General features: G+C 36.8%; 2 protein-coding genes across 2 annotated transcripts; one reads left to right on the forward strand and one right to left on the reverse strand.

Annotated features, from left to right (window-relative positions):
• The first annotated feature begins 3,014 nt into the window (after nt 1-3,014).
• On the forward strand, nt 3,015-15,015 carry LOC110159056 (cytokine-dependent hematopoietic cell linker). Its single transcript, XM_020923622.2, has 16 exons — nt 3,015-3,160; nt 5,824-5,873; nt 8,617-8,770; nt 10,610-10,665; nt 10,748-10,802; nt 11,430-11,480; nt 11,560-11,591; nt 11,677-11,687; nt 11,778-11,858; nt 12,489-12,544; nt 12,939-12,999; nt 13,089-13,108; nt 13,201-13,301; nt 13,394-13,471; nt 13,544-13,699; nt 14,233-15,015. The coding sequence occupies exons 2-16, from the start codon at nt 5,871-5,873 to the stop codon at nt 14,377-14,379; spliced, it is 1,062 nt and encodes a 353-aa protein (XP_020779281.2). The 5' UTR covers nt 3,015-3,160; nt 5,824-5,870; the 3' UTR covers nt 14,380-15,015.
• Nucleotides 15,016-16,026: 1,011 nt separating this feature from the next.
• Nucleotides 16,027-20,720, reverse strand: LOC110159055 (zinc finger protein 518B). The gene is made up of 2 exons (XM_055159643.1): nt 20,359-20,720; nt 16,027-20,023 (listed from the first exon to the last, which is right to left on the reverse strand). The coding sequence occupies exon 2, from the start codon at nt 19,918-19,920 to the stop codon at nt 17,359-17,361; it is 2,562 nt and encodes an 853-aa protein (XP_055015618.1). The 5' UTR covers nt 19,921-20,023; nt 20,359-20,720; the 3' UTR covers nt 16,027-17,358.
• Between the last annotated feature and the right edge of the window lie 268 nt (nt 20,721-20,988).

The raw sequence follows: 20,988 nt of genomic DNA on the forward strand, positions 1-20,988 counted from the left end.
GCAATTTTTACAGATTTTTCCTCTTGTAAACATTATGGCTGCTGGGTAACATTTATTATTACCTCTACGTATGTCATATCTGCTGCCTGTGTCCAACCAGGACGCAAAATAATAAACTTCACCAATAATAACAAAAATGCTAGATTGTTTGTGAAAACTGAAATATAATGATGCAAAAATAATGATATAATGTGAACTTTATAGCCTAACCTGTCAGTGTGCACTTTTAACCTGCGTATTCCTCTGCCCCTCGGCTGCTGCTGCCTCTTTGGCTGTAGATCCTATTTCTTGATGACAGGACCAGGACAGAGGAGCAGAGAGGGCTAATTTTTGGCCTTTGCGAGGGGGGCAGAAAGGGGGATGATGGGTCTGGATTGACAGGCCCGTGCACGGAGCTGTCAGCTGGGGGCCAAGGTGTGGAGGCGTCCGGTGCTTCTAGCGTTCGCGGCCTGGGCAGATAAGCATCACAGTGAATATGAGAGGCCAGATAGTGATCATTCACAGGAAGCAGAGCTATAGCATTGCAGAAGAAACCACAGGAGAGAGAGAGTGACCTTGTGTGTGTGTGTCTGTGTGTGTGTGTCTGTGTGTGTGTCTGTGCATGCTGCCGCAGAGCAGGGCTGGAGCTGGGCCTTAAGACACCGCACAGGAAGATACACATACATTATGTTGCTGCCAAAATAATTAGTCACCATGTTAAGTTATAAAACTAGATTTTTACTGTCTTAAAAAATGGGAAAAACAGAATTAGTTCATTTTAAATGATCAGCAGTGGTTCAATTATCCTAATTATTCCCCATGATGAGTTTATAAGACCATTTCACAACTTTCACTGAAGAGAGTGGAGTTTACTAACAAGGTAAGAAAAAAAAGTATACATTTAATTTAATAAAAAAATAAATAAAATAGCAACAATTAGCAAAAAAAAAAAAGCAGGTGCAGGCCCATTAAGAAAGAACATTTAGTAAAATTAGACACCCTGTAGTCCAGTGTTCTTTATTGGCTTGAAGATGTTTCACATGTTTCGAAAGGCAGTTGTTGGCATGTATGAACCTGAACAGAGAATGCTTTCAAATGCTTTCAAATGTTTTCAAAAACACAAGCATGGCTTCTCCATGATCCCGTCTTTAGTCTGGAAGATTAAGCAGAAATGGTTATTGAGACATGGAAAGACATTTCTACTCCAAACTGAAATGCGCCTTTGTTTCGGTAACATGCAGAAGAAGAAAAAAATACAGATACTTAGAGATAATTTGTGTCTTTTCATGTCAGCCAACAGCATTCTATATACAGTAACATTGCACAAATAAAACATTATGATCTTTTTCTTTTTCACCACTACATCTACTTCATTTCAATTTAATTTTAGGGTGTATATAGATGCCATTTTGTGGAACAATCAGTTTGCTAAAACCAAAGACCATTCTAATATAAAACTACATGCTGTGGAACTTGTATATGTAACAATAATGACAGCATGTTGATGTTTTAGAGGAAACAGGAGCATTGCGTTCATTTCTCAGATTCACTGCTCAGTTTGTGAAATAAAACCTAAATTTAAGATCATTAATTAAAGTGTTTTGTGCATTAAAAGACCATCTAACTGAAAAATTTTGTGACCATGTACAGCTAATGCCAGAGCCCTACCACTCCTGCTCACTGAAATATCACTCTAAAAGGTTAAACTGCAATGGAAGCGCTTACATAAAGGCTTTTAGCTGTGCTGTCTTGTTTGAGATAACCAGGGAACCAGATCATGATCTAATGAAAAGAGTAAATGTCATGCCTCTACCATGTGCAGCCAGAAGAGAAAATGTTCAAATGTCACCATGGAAAAAAGGGATAGGAATAAGAGGAAGGAGTGAGCCCCAAGACCACAGAGTACTTTCAGCTGAATGAGCATTTAACATGTTAAGACTTTTTTTTTTTTTTTTTTTTTTACTACATCTTGGCTTAGGTGAAGTTAATCATTTTATTTATATGGCATACATCGGGGTAACTTCAGAACTGTCACCTTGTAACCATAAAGACTGCTAAAAGACACAATTCTTTATGAATAGACTAATACCTTTTTACGTGTACATTATTCCTGAATTTTGGATCGAAATCATGTTTATGCCTTAGGATGAGTTATTGCAATTTAGAACACACTGCTACTTTCTGTAGTTTTTTTCTTTTCAACTTTTTTCCACTAACTGCCACTGATGAAAACTATGATCAATAGTTACTATCCCACAAAACAAGTAATAATTAGTAAAACAATCAAACCTATCATATATGCATTTAAAGTTTGAAGCCAGTGTGTGACAGCGTATACGCACGTATTCAGTGCACTCTGGTAGCCTGCACTTACCACTTTCCTGGAATCAACGGGGTACGTGGTGATACTTGATGCAAATGCAATTTAGGCTTCAAACTACACAATACGAGAAAAACAGAAAACAGTTCTTGTGGTGAGTGTGTGTGCAGTTTTTTTTCTTCTTTAATTATTGATTGTTTTTTAATCCTGTCACATTTTACACTATAATTTAATGCTACTCAACCTGAAAGTATTTGAAGTATTTGTACTATGACTGGACCATGTAATGAAATGGAAGTAGTTCCTTGGAAATGTAAAGTTAAAACTATACTATGGAACATTCTCCATGGAGATAGCTATGTTTTATGCCATACTGTGTAAAATTATAGCCAGAGGTACAACATTTCCATGATGACAGCAGGATGTAGCTAAAATTGAAGTCAGGTTTGTGGAGATGGAAGCATCAGTGCTATAATATTGCAATTATTTTAGTTTATTTTGTAGATAAAAAGTTACATGGTGGGGCTTTAATGCAGACATTCAATATGCTCAGCACATTTTCAAAGTATATTCTTCAATCCCAACACTGGTGACAACATAACAAAAATGTAACCAATCTGTAAAGTGAAACACATGAACGCTGCTGATGTGAGAAAGTCCGAAAAGGTCTTCAAAGCTGTGTTCTCGTCAAACTTCAGACACGGGCCACCTCTTTACCACACAGGAAGTCACTTTGGGTTAGAGCAGTCAAACCTTTTGCCTCACACTGAAACAAGCTTCTGTGTCTATAAGGGGAGGAAATACTACCTACTTAAAGAGAGTAGGAGCGCAGGTGCCAGCGAACGCATATCTGAACCAAAGGTAAGGCATGGCAGACTTTGTAGACTTTGTAGTTAATCGACAGAAATTACTTAGTGTTTAAGAAAAAGTTTTAAACATTATCTGATAAAGGCTTAAAGGTGTACAGTGTGTTTTTGGTCAAGGTTTCGTCACTTGCTTGTGTCTGAGATGTTATGGCTTGTTTAGAATTTTGGATTATATGTGACATTAAACATATCCATGAGCACAATCAGGTGACACTACCATTATCATAGTAAAACTGCATGTTTATCAAGGTATTTTTGAAGAATAAATAATAATTTAAAAAAATAAAAATTTTAAATCTAATGATAACATATTTAATGTCATACGGTGGAGCATACCAAGTAAATAAATCACATATCCATACTCTTCAGTGTCAGAAAGTGCTACAAAAATGTAACTTGTAACTTGGTTTTGGTGGAAAAATAAGTTTAATTCCATACTGTGGGACATTCCAGGCAAAGCATAAATATCTCCATGGAGACAAGAACTTGACAGACCCTCCATCAGAAAAGTTACATAGTACATTTCTGAATCTGTAGTGGGGCAGATGAGATTTGGAATACTTGTAAAACGGTCACCTCATTTTCACTTCATCTCTGTAGGTCTGAGCGACAGTGACATTCCTATTGTGGTTTGGTATGGATGTCACATAGAGCACTCACTATCTACTATATTAAAAGTGCACTATGCAACTTCTCTTGTAAAGATTACGGCACCTACTTGTCTCCATGGAGATATTATTTCTTTGCTTGGAATGTTCTGATGTACATTTAATGCTCAGAAATACCTTGAAAAACGTTGCTTTTACTTGACCTGGTATCATAGGCTTGTTTCCATGAATAAGTTTAATGCCATATGTTGGAACATTCAAGGTAACATGTGGATGAACACAGGTGACTTTTATATGTGGAAACTTTTAAGTTCATTTATGCCATTTGAATTACTGTTTTACATTTAACTTCAGTTATATTTCACTGCAAGCTGTTCCTACTTAAAGATCTTATATTATGCTACACTGACTCATGTGAGCTTTAAGTCATGTTAGAAATGTGTTACCTCGTCAAAAACATATCTGGAGTTGTGTTTTGTTTCATTCACACATGTTTCTGTAATTATTTATTATTATTTAGTATCTACATCTCCAAAGCTCAAAATGCTTTGGAGAAAACTACCGCTTCATGACATCACAAGATGGAACAGTGACATTCCGATTGTGGTTCCATCTTGTGATGTCATGAAGCGGTAGTTTTCAAGTTAACGGCTCCTTTTACCTTTAGTTCAGTAGAGATTGGCAATTCCAGGGCTGAAATCATTAAATCAAGGTGGAACAGTTATTTTATTTATTTATTTTTAATTTTTTTTGAAAGGAGAACTTGGCCTAAATATGCAGGGTTAAAAAGTGTGAATGAAATCACAGCTCCAGGTTTGTTTGTGATGTGGAAACAACATTACAACAGAGATCAAAAAACAGCACAATATGGGCTTTTTTATTTTTTATTTTTATTTTTGTTTTGCCACAATGAATGTAATACCACTTTAGGACAAACTTTTTTCCTCAATTTTTTTAATCAGAAGATTTCATCACTTCTTCTGTTGTTCTTGTCTGGTACTTGGTTTTACTGGTGTGTGACTGACCCACAAAATATTAATTTAAAAGTGAATTCTTAGTAAAAATTTGTTAGCAGTGGTGGAAGTACTTGATTTTGTTACTTAAGTAAAAGTACAGATACCAGGACAAAGAAAATACTCAAGTAAAAGTAAAGAACCTGAGAAGAATTAAAGAATTGTTTAAAATTGTACAAAGAGTAAAAAGTTAAAGTATATATGCAGATTTTTAGACCTAATATTGCTTCAAATGTATCGATATTGATAAAGATTTGTTCTGAATTTTGTCCAGTAGATACAATTCAACTGAATTGCTTTTGGGGGGTTTTTCCTAGCCATTTTTATTTGCATATTATTTTTGGCTCAAATTTCAAACATGTTAAAAAATAATCCTCTCAGCAGGTCTGAGACAGCAATAAAAAATAAAATGATAAAGAAAAAAGTACAGATACCTTCTCTCAAATGTACTGAAGTGAAAGTATTAGCTTTAAAATGTACTTAAGTAAACAGTTTACTACTTTTACTTTGTTACGTTCCAGCACTGCCAGTTAGTAATGTTAGGTTTATCAACCAATGGACACAATGTCAAGTCTGCTTTGTTATAGCAAGTGTCTTTATTTGGAAAGCTGCTTTGAAATTTTGAGCTTACAATTTTCAGTTTTTTCATGGGTTTGATGTTGCTTGTTTTAGGCGTTTTCAAACACTTTGAAAAGTCTTGCTCCCCTGGTACAGCCAACCAAAGACTAACTGGGATTCTGCTCCTCTGCTGTCTGACCTGATCACTGTCCATTTGCCCCAAACTGAACCGGACTTACACAGCGAGTCATGTGTCTACAAAACTGCATTATTCATAGCACCACAACTGTTTCAAAGCCCCTTCCATTCCACTCTCATTGCCTTTAGCAGCGTTTAGCACCCTACACCCTGAATGTTAACCATGAGATCAAATGAAAACGTATCGCATTTGACTAGCGCATTTTTCTTCATGTGAGGACGGAAGAGAAACATTTTCAGGTCTATATATAAACTAATGGTGTTTTTCATTCTATTTTCAGACATAGTTAACTGCGCTGCTGGTAAGGGCCATGAGTGTGCACTGATAATGGTAAGTTATGGGACCCTGTTTCATTGTGCTTCTCTGCAGGTTCCACATGGAGTAAAGCTGTACTGTGGGAGCGCTATGCTTGTAATTACCTTTACCTTCACCAAGTGTGAGCAGATGCTTTGTCTTTCTTAGTGCTACTACTGATATTTTGTAGCTGATGTCATCGACTTTCTCGGGGGTGTGATGCTAACTACAGGCACTGCTCTATCCCAATCTTGCTAGACTTTAATCTGAGCTTCATTTTAACACAAAATGACTAGAAAGGGCTGGTTTAGCTGGAACTACGACAGGTGAACTGATTTGTGCTCTTAAATATGTCTCTCACACAAAATGACTAGGGAAGTAACAATAACGGAAATACCGTGATATCATATTGTCAACGTTCTCACAATAATATCATGGACCATCACAATATATCGAATTACAAGTCTCTTTGCTTAAATTAAGAGTTATGGTGCAGCAATAGCACCAGAGAGAACTACATAGACCATGATCCTTTGCTCCATTTCAGTCCAGACTACATGAAGAAATAACAGTTCTAAGCACTTTTAAGTCTTAGTTCTTTGGATTACATCTTGTCAAGGCATTTTAAGATGAAAAAGTAGCATATTCAGTTTTGTTAGCCCCCCCCCCAAAATATCGCAATAAATATTGTACCATGAGATGTGTATTGTGAAAACATCGTAAAGAGAAATTTGGATATTGTTACATTCCTAATCGTGAGCCTCCCCAACATATCAAGAGCTTTCTCATGATACTGCAATAAATTTTGTACTGTGAGGTTCATACCGTGATGATATCGTATCATGAGACTTGGATATCGTTACACCCCTAAAAATTACAGTCCTAAGATAGAAAGCATTAGCCAATAGTTTTTCACTAAGTCACTTTGGATTATTGTCATTGGAAAAAATATATATATATTTAGCACTGATATTTTTTGCTGCCCCTGGAATTGCCAAGCTCTACTGAACTTAAGATAAAATGTAGCTGTGAAAACTACCACTTTATGACATCACAAGGTGGAACAGAGCATTTTGTCTTTTGGAGATGTAGGCAGACTAATAATAAAGGATTGCTCAAACGTATGTGAATAAAACAAAACTCCAGGTATGTTTTTAATGAGGAAACAACACAGTGAAAAGCTCAACACTCAATTTTGGTTAATATAGAAACTTTTATTTATTTTACAAAAGGGAAAGGGAATTTGTAAGAAAAAAAAAAAAAAAAGCTAAAGGTACTGTCCCTATTTTTTCTCCATGTGTTTGGGCAAAATCTGTCTTTTCTTCAGAGTAGTAGATATACTAATTTACATCTTCATCTGCATATTTCACTTCCTCTGAATCACCTGCTCTCTTAGACCCGTCTGTAAACGTCTCTAATAAATGATGCATGTCGAAGTATAGTATTGATATTCAATCAAATCCATCTACACTGAACACAAGATAACATAGCATGCAGTATGATTTAGAGATACAACTTCAAAACTTGACTTTATTTATTAAATTTTTTTTAGGTTGCCTTTCACTGATGTTATAACTCCACTTTGTTCTATAGCTCCATATAGGACTTTCATTGACTGTATGAATAATTTCCCATTTCTCTCTCCTACTAACACATACAGACTTTAATACAGTCTGAGGTCGAGTTTATATTGACTGTAGTGTTGCGTGGTAACACCTGTACCATTCACAGTTTTTTAAATTGCATTTGAAAGTGATAGACAGTGACTCATGTACAAGATTGTAGTTTCCTGTCGAAGCATTTAACAGAGAAATATTATTTTGAGTAACATAACAGTGAAGATGGTGTAAAAAATTTGAAAACCATTATTGATACCTTGTAGTGACAACACGCTAGGGGTTTTCTGCATCTATATGGTGGAATGCTCAGCAGTTACCATGGTGACACAAAGCATACATTAGTAAACACTGTAAAAAAAAAAAAAAAAAAATATTATCAGGAGCCTGTGATCAATGGGAGTGTGCATGGTCCCATTTAGGTGTTTCATTTTCAATAAAAAGGTGAGACTGACTAACATAAAAACTGTTGGCTAATGCTCACTAGCCTTTGGCTGTAAATTTATGTGTCAGAGGGACTTGTTTAACAGCAGAAATCAGTTCACCTGGTCTAGCTCCAACTAAGTCAGCACTTTATGGTCAGATTGTGTTGAAATGAAGCACAGATTATTAAAGTCTAAGAGAGATTCTTACAGAGTGGTGCTGACATTTGCATCACACCCCCAGGAAATGTTGATGACATCAGATGCCACAATTACTTTACTCCAAAAAAAAGTAGTTGTGATGACAAATTTGAGACTAATAAATAGTAATTTTCTCTCAATCAATTGAACAAAATATATTTTGTCCCAATGCAGATATATTGCATAACTATAAACAGCTTTTTGAATATGTGTACAGGCTGCATCAAATTATAAAGCATTTTATTATCCGATAATCGTGATCTTTGTTGTGACAGCAAAGCTCCAATCTGGTTTCTACGAATAGTGATAAGCACTTATAAACTCATTGTGGTAAATAATTAGGATTCTCGAGATGCATAAGGCAAGTTTAAATTTAGATGTATTTATATTAATGAACATAAAATGTAAATATGCCAGAATTAGCCCAATTACTACTTTTCAAGAGACAACAACAACAAACCTTGTACAGCTCCAGTCGCCTACGTTCCAGGATTTTTAACATTTTAAAGGGATCATCTGACGTTTCTGTTCTCTCTGTAGGAGGGCAGCCGGTCACAGTGGAGACTCAAGCAGAGATATGGGGACCAGGGTGACATTTTGGAACCATACTATGATGAAGTGGACGACCATGAGACTGTTCACAATGTGCACATACAACCAGCCAGACCCATCGATGAGGAGAGGGAGTACGCAGGTAAATAAGTGCTATTACTCAAATGTGTACACAAAATCTTCATAAGGGCTTTTCACTGTAGTAAGATGCAAATTTTATACTTATTTTTATTGTTGGAAAATGTATATGTGACGTTTTTAAATAGATAAGGCAATTGCAAGCAAGTATAGAGAATAGGGGGGAGGAGAAAAGTGAAAATTTCTGATCATTCAAGTCTTAAAATGATACAGGAAAACACTGGACTACTCAAACATGCATCAGTCATTTATAACATGATTAAAAGTTCATAAAGGTTGATTTTACATGCCCGCTTTAATACATACTAGACAAAGCCATATAGATATAGATGTGATTATAGATTTCGGTGCCCATCTCTGCATTGTTGCATTTACTGTGAAATGAACCTTGGTGGAGGTCTGCGCTTAGTAACAGTTACACTTTCACACACTCCAGTTCATTTTCATAGTAAATCTACAGAGCAAATGAAGTGGGCGCAGTCTGAACCCCAACTGAATGTGTAGGAGTGAGTTTGACCTTTAAAATGTGCACGTCACTATTATCATAACACACTTTGAGAGACAAAAACTTTTCCACTGTATTATTGAAAATCCTAAAAAGAAAACAGTACAATAACTTTAAATGTTTGATCCTATCCGCACATAATGGGGCTGTTGGCTTTTTTGGTGTAATTATAGTGACGTGTATGGAGCGGTAGTTGTGCTCTTTTGCACTGGGCTCCTGCGTGTGGTCTGTCAGTGCATCTCTGGGGCCATCTGTTGTCAGGTTGAGTAAGACTGTGACATTGGTGGCAGTAGCTCAGTGGCGGCAGTAGCTCAGTTGGTAGAGCATTCGCCCACTGAACCACAGGTTGGCTGGTGTGATTCCAGCTCCCACAGATGAATGCTTTCGTTGTGTCCTTGGGCAAGACACTTAACCCACCTTGCCCACAGTGTCTGCGTACACTGGTGTGTGAATGTGTGTGTGAATGGGTGAGTGGTTCCTTGTTGTAAAGCGCTTTGAGTGCCTTGAAGGTGGAAAAGCGCTATAGAAAAATGTGACCATTTACCATTACAGTTATCCTGAATGCACAGTGAAGATATGTTGTTTTAAATGACTGGGCTGTTTTCTTGTGGGTTTAAATTGTGCTCTCACTTGGAGAGTTTTGTCTGTGTAATCAGTTGGAAGCTGGGATGTAGGAGGACACATGTAGGAGGCAAATATTACGACACAGCATAAAATATCATGTACTGTGTAGTCAAAGATTGATATAGAGAAGGTTTTACAGTGGTAGTCATACGGACACAGTTTTTGCGGTCAAGACATTTCGACTCCCACCGAGAAGCCAGTTTAATTTTGATGGCACTAGTTTGAGACCCTGGGATTTATAATACTCTGAGTTGAATAAAGAGTTTAAACTCTGGGTCTCAAAACGAGTTGAAACGAGTGTGGGGTTAGACTTAGACTTAGACAAACTTTATTGATCCACAAGGGAAGTTATTTGGACATTGCTCCAAAAGATTAGGAGTAGTAAAATAGAAGCTTTTTTTTTTTTTTTTTTTTTTGGTGTTTCCATTGCACTAGTAAACACGTATCCTTGTACTGAGCATGCTCTCTTACTTGACCTGGGGGAGGGACCTCCTGTTTGTCTCCATAGAAATTTTGCATCTTTGGATATAATATTCCACAGCATGCCATAAAACATTATATATACCTGGAAAATGTTCCAGAGTATGTTGTATGAGGTTTAAATTTTCCCATGGAATCATGCAGGTGAAGTATCATCTCAAGAAAGTTAGGGGAATTGCTTTCATCTTATATTCAAAAATAATCTGACTGACTGACTCTGTATTTCCTCCACAGACAGGGATCTCCCCAGGTCATCGTCTGCTCAGAGCCTTTCATCTGACCTGGCCAGTGTAAGCACTGAGCACCTCTGGAGTTTTTCTATCTGCTCTGGTCTAAATACTGGTAACTCTGTAACTCTGTCTCCTCCAACAGGGTCATTCTATAATCCACCCCACTTATCCTCCTAGAAGAACTACAACAAAGCCAGGTAAACAAAACTAACACACACACAAAGGAACCAAAGGTTAAAGGTTGGCTAAATCTTTATGCTTAAATGTACAATATTATGTTACATTTATTTATGTAGGTTTTTTTTTTTTATTGTGACATTCCCATCAAAAACATACCTGTTTTGTTTCTCCTTCTCTGTGTTTTTAAAGTCCATACAACTTCATCAGTACCACCAGACTTGTTTTGATCATTTTAGAACTCAGCTTAGCAAGTTTGGCTTTGATTGATTAGTGGCTTCCTTTCTCTTTCTTCATTCCTGGCAATAAATGATTGCCTTTTTGATTGTTTATTGTTTATTAGTTGAATTGACAATGGAGTACTTTACTTTATATATATATATATATATATATATATATATATATATATATATATATATATATATATATATATATATTATATATATATATATATATATATATATATATATATATATATATATATATATATATATATATACATACATACATATATATATATATATATATATATATATATATATATATATATATATATATATATATATATATATATATATATACATACATACATACATATATATACATATATATATATAATAAACTTGTATTGTTGTTTTTGCTACAAGCTCCTTTTATCAACAGAGATCTGAAGCCAGGGAGAAGGAAAAACACAAGTGGTAATTATTAATATAAAATACTTATGGTATATTTACATTGCCATGTTTTCCTAATGTTAACCAGTGCTCAAATTTGTAGCTAACCTTCAGTCCTTCCAGCACACGGACCCGGTAAAGTACACACACTGACCTATGCACACTCTATGCTCTGTATTTATAATGCTGATGATCACTTTTCTGTCTTGTCCAATCACAGCCATCACGCAGGTAATTACTCAGCCATCAGACATCACATCAGCTTAATGAGATTTGGAAGTTTGCATGAACTTTATGTAACAGGATTAAGTCTTGTTCCAGATGTCCTCCGTCACCACGATTCCCCTCGGAGCTTGTGGACCAGCTCAATGGGATAACTCTGAAAGAAAGCTCCAAGAAACAGTGAGTTTTAGCATGTTTTGGATCAGATTTAGCTCTATATAGTATATCTGAATAAAGGTGGCACTTGAATTCATATTATGTTTTATGTTATAGGAGTACTCAAAGCGTGTTTGAATGTACCATTTAAGTCCCCAAAATAGTACCCATTTATGTAAAATATTTTCACAATAAGAGCATATTGAATTTATATTTTACCTCAGCAGAACGTGCACCTGATAATATCACCACTAAAACACTAATTGTGCAATCCCTTTCACTCACAAACATTATAATCTATCCACTCAAAAAAAAAAATAAATAAAAAAATAAAAAATCCATGCTTTTTTATACTTATTTTGAATTTATTATTACCATTAATATTTTTGCTGTTTGTTATTATAATATATTATGATGTGTGAGCTACTGTGTCCAAATAATTTCCCTTGTGGGGCAATAAAGTCTAAAAACTAACTTCTGCTGTCTCCGGTTTGAGGGGCACATGTTGTGTAGGGCACTGTCTCCCTCTGCTGGTGGTCTGCGATAACACACTATGCTTGACACTAATAATGGCTCTGTCAGTGCAGCTGAATCAGTAATGAATAATAAGTAACAATTTTATTGTTTTTTTATCTTATCTTCTTGTCATTTTAGACGGCAAAATAAAACTGCTAAAAATGTGAGCAGTCACTCCTCGTCAAACTCTAAAGGTATGCATTCGTTTTAAAGGTGCATAGCACAACTTTTTCTGGTGGAGGGTTCATCACCTGCTTCTCTTCATGGAGATGTTATTGCTCTGTCTAGAATGCTCCACAGTATAGATTAAACTTTTGTATGTTAAGGGAGGCTAAATTAATGCTCAGATCTGTGGAGAGTCACTCCTATTCACAGAGAGAATTACTGAATTTTTTAGCAAGAAATACCCATAATTAATACATGCTATATAGATGTGATTAATGTCATACCATGGAACATTTCAGGCAAAGCAATAACATTTACATGGAGATAAGCAGGTGACTGATGCTCTACCAGAAAAGTTGTGCAATGCACCTTGAAAGATTCAGCCTATAAGAAATACTATGATACTGATAATTCCCATTTCAGGCTCACATGCTGAACGGGCTAAATTTTCTATTGACATAGAAGCTCAACACATTGCTGAAAGGTAGACTATTTTTCTTAACAAAATTTTAACTTTTTGTGTGTGCGTTTTTTTGTTTTGTTTTTTTTATAACTGCTTATCTTGCTCATCAGGTGGTCAAATGAGGACCATGGTAAGTGCAATAACAACTCAGATGTTACCTTCTTTGGATATGTTATATATATTAGCTGATCCTATTGTATAATACTACAATAACTGATTTAGAAAATGACGACGATCCAAAACTGCAACATTGTCACAATAAATGGCCTCAGATTAAAGATGTGCTTGATCAACATGACTTTGTACCAAGGGGAGAATCACAGGTAACAAATATATGCCTTATAGTCCTTAGCTATATATTATTCTATTGCATATTTTGTCTGTATAACGTTTGGGGACTATGTTTGTGGGGTAGATGTATAGGGGAGATATGTGGTACATTGGACCGTGTAATAGGACAGACGCAGAGCACGCCTTGCACCTCGTCAATAAGGTACAAAACAAAAATATAACAAGTCAATTTATATTACTTCTATTTATTTTGAAATGTCACTTTTCATTTTAGGATGGGGCATTTTTAGTTCGAAACTGCTCCCTCAACAGCAACAGTGAACCTTTAGTCTTGTCAGTTTTTCACGAGAAGAAAGTGTACAATGTCAAAATCCGTTTTATTGAATCTCACAGAAAGTATGCCTTAGGAACGGGACAACGATCTAATGAAGTAAGTGAACAAAAAATAATTAGTTAAAGGACCTATATTACTCTTGTGAGCTTTATGCAACGTTATGTTGTTACCTCATCAAAAACATAGCTGGAGCTGTGCTTTTTTTTTTGGCATATGTTTGAGTAATCCTCGTTTATTTACATCTCTAAAGCTCAAAACACTCTGTTCCACCTTGTGATATCATGAAGAGGGAGTTTTCAAGTTATCAGCTACTTTCTACCTTTTTTTCAGTAGAGATTGGCAATTCTGGGTCTGAAATCACCCAAATAATTTTAGTGAAGCTGTGTGAAGTTTAACAACACACTTGAACACTTCCTGTATTATGACATAACAAGTGTTTTCTGTTTGAGAGAAGAACTCAGCCTAAATATGCAAGATTTGTGTGTTAAACATGTGAAACAAAACACAATCCCAGGTATGTTTGTAATGAGGAAAACATTATAACATAGATCAGAAAATAGCATAATAAGGGTCTTTTAAAGTTAACATTGTAATACTGCATATGTGATGGTGTGTGCCCTGCTCCTCAGATGTTTGACACAGTATCGGACATCATCAACTTTCATTCCATCTTCCCGATAATCCTCATTAGTGGCAAAAATCTTCCAGGGAGTCCAGAGAATTGTGTACTGACATTTCCAGTGACAAAGGAAGATCTGGAACGACTTCTCCAGTGACTCTGCTATACACAGATCATGCACGGATATAATGTTATATTATAACAACTGACAAGGATTTACTTTGACCTTTACAAGGATCTATATTGTGTTGCTAATATGGTTGCCTGTGGACATTCAATAATTAGCACCTAAGCTACAAATTTAAATATGGACACATTTTAACCAATATTTTCATACTGACAAGGTATCAAAATGTATAAATTCTCAGGCTATAATTTTAATCAGATGTTATTCTTTTGTCATTAACTTTAACGGACAGCAGTAGCACAGTTGGTAGAGCATTCGCCCACTGATCTGAAGGTTGGTGGTTCAAATCCAGCTCTTGACATAAACATCACAGGTTGAGTGGTCAGATCCACTGACCCACAGGTTGGCTGGTGTGATTCCAGCTCCCACAGATGAAAGACACTTAACCCACCTTGCCCACAGTGTCTGTGTACTCTGGTGTGTGAATGGGTGAGTGGTTCCTTGTTGTAAAGTGCTTTGAGTGCCTTGAAGGTGGAAAAGTGCTATAGAAAAATGTGACCGTTTACCATAATGGTGCACTGTGCAACTTGTTTGTCTCCATGCTGATGCTATTGCTATGTTTTATCTGAAATGTCCTGGTATGGCATTAAAACTATCCATCTTGAATTGAGTCAATAACATTGTTTTTTATTAACCTAAAATTTCTAAAATAAATAAATAAATAAAATCTTACTGAGAATCGGCTCACCTCTCCACAGATTCTGACATGTAACTTGGCCCTGTGGTGTCACCTCCTGTCTCTGTAGAGGTAAATAATTGTAATGCTATACTGTGGAACATTCCAGGCAATAACTCCATGAAGAGAAGCAGGTCACAGACCCTCCACCAGAAATGTTACATGTGCACCTTTAATATTATGTTTTATCTGTAAATATATTTAATTGCTAGATTAGTTAAAGCAGGAGGCCGCCAAGATAAAATTTGATAGTGGAGAATTTTTTTGATGCATTTTATTTAAAAAAAAGTCACTGGTATCACCAATCACTGTCCGACTTCTTAAATGTTCCTTCATGTATTCATTCACTCCCAATACCCAGCTGTGGTCCTTCACTTGTTTAGGGTCTGTCTGTCCACAAATGCAATGCGTCACCCCAATCCTCAAACAGATAAAGTGTCTTGCTCAAGGACACTGCAGTAATACGTAGGCTATATATGGAAAAATGGTGGGAGACAAAAAATACTGTCCCACAGGCAAAAAACTGAAGTTTAGTTAACAATTTCCAAGGTAAAATGAATGAACACAGTGCACAACAAAGGTTTAGAGAAGTGTTCAGACTCTGAAGGAATAAACTGAGATGATCTCTCGTGTGAATTCAAAGTCTGTCTTGTTAAAAAGTTTGTACACATAAGATTGCCATTTTTATTTTTATAATTAACAAATAACTATTTTTTGCACACCCAGTGACTTAATTACTTAAAATCCTTGATGGCCTGTCAGGACACAAAAAACCTAACCTTGATCGAACCTGAACTTGAGTGTGTTATGGTTTCATTTGATATGTAACATTTAAATTACTGTACTCAAGTTCAGCTCTTATTTCAATTTGTATATTCTTAAAAACATGTTCATGTTACTTCCCAGCATATATTATGTCACCTCAGTAAAATATATACAAGTCAGCCATGTTCCTTTTAATAAAAAAGTAGTAACACATTGTGAATACAAAAGTATGCATAACAACAAACACTGGTGAAGAAAATAAATTGTCCTCAATGTACAATAATGAAAAGGCAAAGTGTACAATTGTAAATGTATGGATAAAAGCTGCTCTGAACACAGAATGCAATATGGGGTTTATGAACTGTACAATAAGTGCCAGTAGTTCTATGCCATAACAGGTGACACCACCATAAAATGTTGAAAAAAAAAAGCAAAACCACATATGAACGTTTTAAAATATTAACACTTGAGGTAAGAACTACAGGATTGTATGCTTGATATAAATAAGGCCAAATGTAAGATACCACATCTTAAGACGCTATAACTGTGTCGATGAGGCCCATCTCTTGTTACGATAACTATATTTACATTGACTATTTACATGTACTGGCAAACACAATACCAATCTTTTCTTCCCTTTTTTGTTAGCGGCTTGGACACGGTATATTAGACTCTACAAACTAGCATACGTCCTGTATAAATTTATGGGTGTCGTATTGTCAATTACCACAGTTGCAGAATATATACAGAAATTTTAAATGGAAATCAAAATAAAAATACATAGTTTGATTTGTAGAAATAGCTACAAGTACATATAGTTTTGCTTGTCTTTTAGTATGAGCAACAACACTGGTCAAAGATGCTTAGAAATTTGTAGAAGTGACAATGATCTGATCAATAAGCCAAATATACAAGCATTAAATAAATAACAAACAACAGAATAACAAAAACTTAATCTACAAATGGTATTTTATCGAGTGGTCAGGACATGCATTCAATACCCAAAATTGTGTATTTCGCTGTAAGGTGAGTAAGACAGGCAAGTAATCTTTAATTCACTGAAACGTACAGTTCAAACAAATCGATGAACTCAATCAAAACAAACCAGTGATTGACACACTGACACACTTTTACTCCTTTATCTACACATCTTGCATCTGATAGAAAATATTTGAAAGTCACTGGATGTTTTTTGAAATACCCGGCATTACTAAACATTTGTAGTGTTGGACACGTATAAACACTTTGAGATAGGAAAAAATATATGTTATCTGAATGTAACACAAATTTATCTTTATGCAGTAAACTGGTGGCTGGATATGATGTTAAAGTACTAATAGGGCATCTGAAAACATTGCACTTCAGTTCAACAACACATGCAAATATACACAATACCAGCGTCCATGGAATTGGCGTCTTTGAAATGAAAATAGTCTTTGTTTTATATCAATACCATGTCAGGATACTGTTGGATGTGAATAATAACCTTTTGTGGCACTGTCCATGTTTTAAGAGAAGTTCCGTATGGTGCACCCCATCACCTCATACTTCCGTCCCATCACTTTACCAAGTTTCATTTTCAGTATTTGGCACTTTGGAGTGGCAGTTCCTCCAGCTCCTTTATTTTGAAAAGTCTTTGTAGGTACAGTTTTCATGTGAAAACAAGGTTTTGGGTGATTGAGCACCACCACAGGTTGGTTGGTACTTGGCCACTTCACTGCTTGGTCATTCCTCAGTGGCAAAAGCTGCAGAGCTGCACAAGGCTTCGGGCCATCAAGGACCTTGGCGACACTTAATTTGAGAACAGTCTTAGCCTTTTTCTTGCTTTTCCTCGAGATCCCAACTTGAACCCTTTTTAAAGACACAGTCAGGAATTTGGGAGGACTTTCAGGGATAGTTTGTGCTTCAACAGGGGTTTGCACCAAGATGTTTTCTGAAACCAGTGGTGGCTGGGGAATGAACGGACCAGTATTAACATCTTGAAGGGATGATGCACATGTTTTACTGGGTTTAACCTGTTTGGGTGATGCATACTTTTTGCTAACTTTAGCATGCTTGGGTGATGCACACGTTTTGCTAAGTTTAGCATCCTCTGGTGGTGGGCATGTTTTGGTAATATTAGCATCCACAATGGGTGAGCTTGTTAGGTTAAGTTTAGGAGTCATTTTGCTCTTTTTATTGGCTTTCACAGGTGTACTTTTTTCCTTTTTTAAACTGATATTCTGAGGGGCCACTGTGACATCCTGAATGTCCTGATCATCTTCAATCTTCACAGACTCACAGGAGATCTTATTAGATAATGTATCATGAGTAATCTTGCCATCATTTAAATCTCTATGAGCCTGATGTCCTGTCATTTCGGATTGCTCTGTGCGAACACTTTTGATTTTTGGGCTGTGACACCCTGCACTGTTGGTCCATTCGGCCATCACAATTGGCTGAGTGGATTCCTGTGGATCACTTGGCTGTTGACTCAAAGAGTAAACAGAGTATATTACTGGAAATCCCTCAGGTTCTACTCGCACATCCTCGGTTACAGCTTTTTCCCTTTTCACTTCTTGGGGCAGAGAGGGCATTTTCATGTTTGTGTTGTTTGCAAGTTTCTTTGCTGCTAACAGCTCTGCAGAAGAAGCTTGCTCTGGGGTAAATGTTTTTGTAACTAATTTATCCTTACATTCATTTGTAACTCGAACTTGGGGAGGTGGCGGTGCAACCACTGAGGGTGTCACTGGAAGAAGCAGTGTTTTCAAGTTTTGCTGCATAGGGTTTGTCAACTCATGCTTGTTTTTGTGCAGTATGGGGTCTTCCTTAGCTTTTACAGTTACAGAACCCCGGTTCATAGGAACAATGCGAGGCATAATCTGCACATTGTTCATCATTAATGGTTCTGAACTAGGGGGAGGTCCTGGAGCAGAACTTTTTCTCTCCTCAACACCTTTTAGACTAATCAGAGTTGACAAACTTTCTGGTAGCAAAGTACCTGTTGTTAACCTGTTGGCTAACATAGAGGACATAGCCGTAGGTGTGATACTGTGACTAATGGGTTCCTTCTGTGAAGCAACCTTGGCTTCCCCAACAGAAATAAAGGTTCTGGGAATCTTAGTTGGGACACCTGCATTCAAGTTGATAACTTCTGATGGTCTTTTTGTATTAGAGCGTTGTTCCTTTATCGTTTGTTTTGGAAAAGGTTTGGAAATGTTAACTGGAACCAGAGTGGGGCGTCCTTTATTCACAAGCTTAGTTTCATTATTTTTATTGCCAAATCGCATCCCTGAATCATTTGCATTTGGATATTTCATTTGTGAAGAAAGTACTTTTGAGGTTTCGGGGACTGTGGTCCTTCCATTTTTTATAACGGACTCATTTTCTTGATGAGCAACAAATCTTAGCCGGAGCTCCTTAGTTCCATCTACAGTCTTCACCTCCGCTACCTCAACCATGCAGCCGGCAGGGATAGAAACTTCCTCTGGGAGTGAAACAGTAAGTGCTCGATTGTGCTGCACTTGTCCATTTAAAGGTACAGCATCACCATGATTAGCGTTTGAGATATAGGAGCTCAAGGATTTTAGTCTTTGCAAGTTATTTTCCAGTGTAACTCCAGCGGTAGTAGGAGTTGGAACATTCACACGAACAACAGGCCTCTGAGGAGCTGCACTGGCTGCACTGGCTGCACAGGGAACACTTTGAGAGGCACTTGAGACAGAAATGCGTGGTGTTATTTTAGGTGGTTCTTGAGGTATAATTTTACTGTGAAGACGCTCAATGTGCTTTATAAGGCACATCCTCCGCATATACACTTGTCCACAATGAGGACATTTAAATGGACTTGTTCCTGTGTGTATCTGCAAATGAGTCTGTAACTCAGCTTCACTGAGAGACACCCTGTTACAGTAAAAGCAGTAATACTCAGTATGCTCTTGTGCCACATGTTTCTTGAAAGCCGACATGTCTGTAGTGGCAAATCGGCATTTCTCACATCGCATCACATTGGGAGCACTCAGTAAATGGCCCAGGCTTATATTTGGATTCATCACAGAAGAAGCCATACTTTGATAGCTGGCGGGCTTCATGATGAACCAGAAAGGCCACAGGGCATCTGGTCCTTCGATGGCAGATCAGACAGTGTTGTAGGAGCGGGATCAGGTGTAGTCCAGTGTCAAAATGCTTACATATCTGAAAGGGGAATAAAACACAAAACACATGCAAATAAGAGGGAGGTGAGTACATGTAGCATCATCACGGGGGTTCGTCAGTCATCAACAACAACGCCCCTCCCCCTGGATCAAAGTGGACATGTAGAATTTATTTACTCGATGTACATTTAGTTTTCTTGTTTATAAAGTGACCTTAAAACAACAGGATTGGAAAACATTAAAACAATCTCTGCTATGTATCGGGTAAATGGTGCCAAAAGAATTAGGGAAAGGCCTTGCAAACCACAACACGGAGGTCGAGCAGACAACGGGCCGATCCTTAACCCTTCTCTTTATATTTGATCGCGCACGTACCTTGGACAGCGGGGCGTGCAACAACGATAGAAGTTTTATACTATCTGGATATAAATGAATGAATGCAAATCCGTCAGCGAGATGGGTAGAAATACTTTACAAATGAACCAGCCGATGGGTTTAGGTTAGCTGGATACCTTAGCGTTAGCAGCTGAGCTTGCTATAAACTTCCGGGAAACGATTGTGCTTTTCTTCAAAATACAAGCATATTCTTTTGATACCAATGGATAGGATCGAGTCCATACTCCAAAACTGAGCTAACCACATTAAGCAGTCGTCCTACACATCTTCCTGTAAGTAGCAGTATTGGACTGTGTGCTATGACTGGCGATGATGAGGATTTGCGTAAGATACACAAATAGCTGTTTTCAGTGTCAGAGCACCATATGCTACTATTATTTCGAAAGGCCTCACCGGATGTTTATATAACAACTGTATAAATGTTGATATTAATCAAACATCGCTATAGAAGAAAATGCGGGACTAGTGAGACACATTGGATTAATATAGCCAAGTTTATCTCTATATACTTAATAACGTAAATACTACTGACCTAACGCACTGGGCCACCTGTTAATTGTTAACGTTAGCTTCATGAAAGTCGCACTGGAGAAGACGGCAACTACTCGT

This window comes from Boleophthalmus pectinirostris, unplaced genomic scaffold (genome assembly GCF_026225935.1).
Source record: "Boleophthalmus pectinirostris isolate CB_2022bp ecotype Guang Dong unplaced genomic scaffold, ASM2622593v1 HiC_scaffold_23, whole genome shotgun sequence".
Classification (NCBI taxonomy): domain Eukaryota; kingdom Metazoa; phylum Chordata; class Actinopteri; order Gobiiformes; family Gobiidae; genus Boleophthalmus; species Boleophthalmus pectinirostris.

Coding starts and splice junctions, on each gene's coding strand:
- LOC110159056 (XM_020923622.2), top strand. Junction 13,109..13,200: donor GTGGTCAAATGAGGACCATG/GTAAGTGCAATA, acceptor TAACTGATTTAG/AAAATGACGACGATCCAAAA. Junction 13,302..13,393: donor TACCAAGGGGAGAATCACAG/GTAACAAATATA, acceptor TTTGTGGGGTAG/ATGTATAGGGGAGATATGTG.
- LOC110159055 (XM_055159643.1), bottom strand. CDS start 19,920: ATGAAGCCCGCCAGCTATCAAAGTATGGCTTCTTCTGTGATGAATCCA.